Source organism: Ornithodoros turicata, chromosome 6 (assembly GCF_037126465.1).
Source record: "Ornithodoros turicata isolate Travis chromosome 6, ASM3712646v1, whole genome shotgun sequence".
Classification (NCBI taxonomy): domain Eukaryota; kingdom Metazoa; phylum Arthropoda; class Arachnida; order Ixodida; family Argasidae; genus Ornithodoros; species Ornithodoros turicata.
The window spans coordinates 40,227,060-40,229,630 of NC_088206.1; the positions used below are offsets into that span (position 1 = coordinate 40,227,060).

General features: G+C 50.9%; 1 protein-coding gene across 1 annotated transcript; it reads right to left on the reverse strand.

The window, feature by feature from the left end:
• Nucleotides 1–855: 855 nt before the first annotated feature.
• On the reverse strand, nucleotides 856–2,208 carry LOC135398518 (uncharacterized protein K02A2.6-like). Its single transcript, XM_064629923.1, has one exon. The coding sequence runs from the start codon at nucleotides 2,206–2,208 to the stop codon at nucleotides 856–858; it is 1,353 nt and encodes a 450-aa protein (XP_064485993.1).
• Nucleotides 2,209–2,571: the final 363 nt, after the last annotated feature.

A 2,571-nucleotide genomic window follows, 5' to 3' on the forward strand; every position in this document is an offset into this window, starting at 1 on the left:
CCATTATGCCCCTTTATCCCCAGAATAAATGCCCTAGCAGGGGCATCGCAAATGAACGCTTTTAGCTCCACAGTAAAGTGTCTTCCACTTGCTTCGACACCGTTCTCAAGGACAGTTTTCCACATAATCAACAAATGCTTTGAGAAAATCTTCGCATGATGCAGGTTTTTTAGAGCCATGATAGCAGCCTATCAAGAATGGTGAACTTTTCCGAATTTCTGGAACATAACAAAGAATTGGCCAGAACTGACTCAGGCTGCTTTTCGTAAGGTTTAGTCCATCTATATAGATCATGAGGCTCAACGCGACAGGAATATCTGCTGGGCAAGCAGGTGAAAGCAGGCACACCAAACTGTCTGCCAGTGGAAAGTGGCAATACTGTCCTGGATGAACTGTGTGTGTCACAGTTGCTCTTGTGGTGCTCAACAGTGTCCTTGCATCAGATGGTAGTGGTATAGTTGGACAGAATCTTTTCAGGCCATGCAACAGTTCAGAAAGTGCCTTGTGGGTGATACCGTTGGATAGCGACCACCTTCGCAAGGAGCCTTTCAAGTCGTAACTTTCTTTTTCTCGTGCCTCAACTGCAGATGATTCTCCAAGGCAGGGTACTGCTGCAGCTTCTGGCAGGCTTTATGATGGCAGGTGTGGTGTCGCTGAGCATCAGAATCTCTACCTCAAATCCAGCAAGCATACCCGCATACAACTGCTTTATTATTCCATCCGACCGTTCCAGTCCTCGTGCTCGTATCCTCTTTTTCGTCCTCGTCGTCCACCTCCTCTATACCGTGAATACAACCCAAACAAATAAAACCAACAACACTACAACTCTACCCCTTGTCCAATTAAGTCCTTTGATCACTTCATCACAAAGTCTTGATATCGCTTTGGCGGGTTTGAACGAGTCCCCCGAAGTGGATACCGCCTGCCTTCAAGTTGCGGCGTCTCCTCGGCCAAATTGGAGGCGGAATCCAGATGTGGCTCGTTTGAAGCATCCTGGGCTTCTTGTTCCACCGTTGGTGTTTCCACGTGTCCACTTTGTTCTTTCCACGTCCGTGTCAAATCGTCAGTTACGTCCCACTCGTCCGGCCCATTTGCACGTCGACGGGGAATGCGCTTGAAGTAACTGGCATTTCGAACAATCCGCTTGTTCCCACACTCGGCAGTGATCGCTGAACCTTGAACTCGTGTTACCGTAAACGGACGATGCTCGTACTGCGACTCATGAGACAACGGGGAAGACCGTTTCAGTAGGACACTCTCTCCCTCTTGAAAATCATGAGGTTCGGCGTGACGCTTCTCGTCGGCGTAGGCCTTCATCTTTGCTTTCTTTAGTCGGTCTCTTTGCCGTAGCTTTTCTTGGCGTTGCGCCTCTTGCAGTTGGGGTGACTTTGTCCGAATCTTCCTCCCAAACAAGAGCTCCGCTGGAGTTACGGCGGTAGTTGAATGTGGCGTGGCCCGATAATTCAAAAGATATTCGCTGAGCGCCTCCTTCCATAGCTGTCCCTGAACCCCGGCGGCCTTCACCGTCTTCTTGACGTTCTTAATAAATCTCTCCACTTCGCCGTTGCCCTGCGGCCACAGTGGCGTAGTCTTTTGGTGGCGAATTCCGTTGTTGTCCAAGAATTCTGCGAACTCATTGCTAAAGAAGGGAGGGCCGTTGTTCGTCCTGAGAACGTAAGGCAGCCCATGCACTGTGAAGATGTCGTTAAGCTTTCCTGTGACAGACTTGGCAGTCAGCGACGACAACGTTGCGACCACGGGGAACCGTGAGTATTCGTCTACTACTACCAGTAAGTATTTGTTGCCAGGCAAAGGACCAGCGAAGTCCGCCGCCAGGGACTGCCACGGGCCGTCCGGCAGCGGTGTCATCTTTAACGGTGAAATTCTTCCCCCGTCTACCGTTCTCTGACATGCCTCACAGTTCTTGACGGCAGTCTCGACCATCCTATCGACCCCAGGGAACCAAACTTTTTCTCGGATCAGTTGTTTGGTTTTTACGACGCCCTGGTGACCTCGGTGTGCCAACTGAACGATTTTCAACCGTGCTTTCTCCGGAATCACCAGCCTTGTCCCTCTCAAAACGATATTCCTCTCAGTCACCGTCAGCTCGGCTCTAATGTGCTGGAAGGGTTTCAAAGCTTGCTCTTGCCACAGCAACTCTCGAGTCTTCTGATCGTTTGTGCGAAGAGCGGCTATCAGCAAGTCCATTTGCCGGTCATGTTTGTACGCCTCCTCTATGTCACTTGTGGTGAGCGCTTTCGGCGTGGCTGACCTCACGACGAATAAAATATATATTCTTCGACTGCTTCAGTTTCTCTAGCCGACGCGCCCGCTCCGCTGGGCACAGGCGGGTGTCGTGACAGGTAGTCCGCCGGGTTGTGTTTGCCGGAGATGTGCTCAATGTCGAAGACATAGTGTTGAAGCCTTAAGCTGAAACGCTCCAACCGGGCCGACAACTTCGCACTGGGGTTTCGTAAAATTGACACAAGCGGTAGGTGATCCGTCTTTACCGTAAAGTCGCCTCCTGCGAGGTATACCCGGAACCGTTCGATCGTTGACACGATCGCTAAC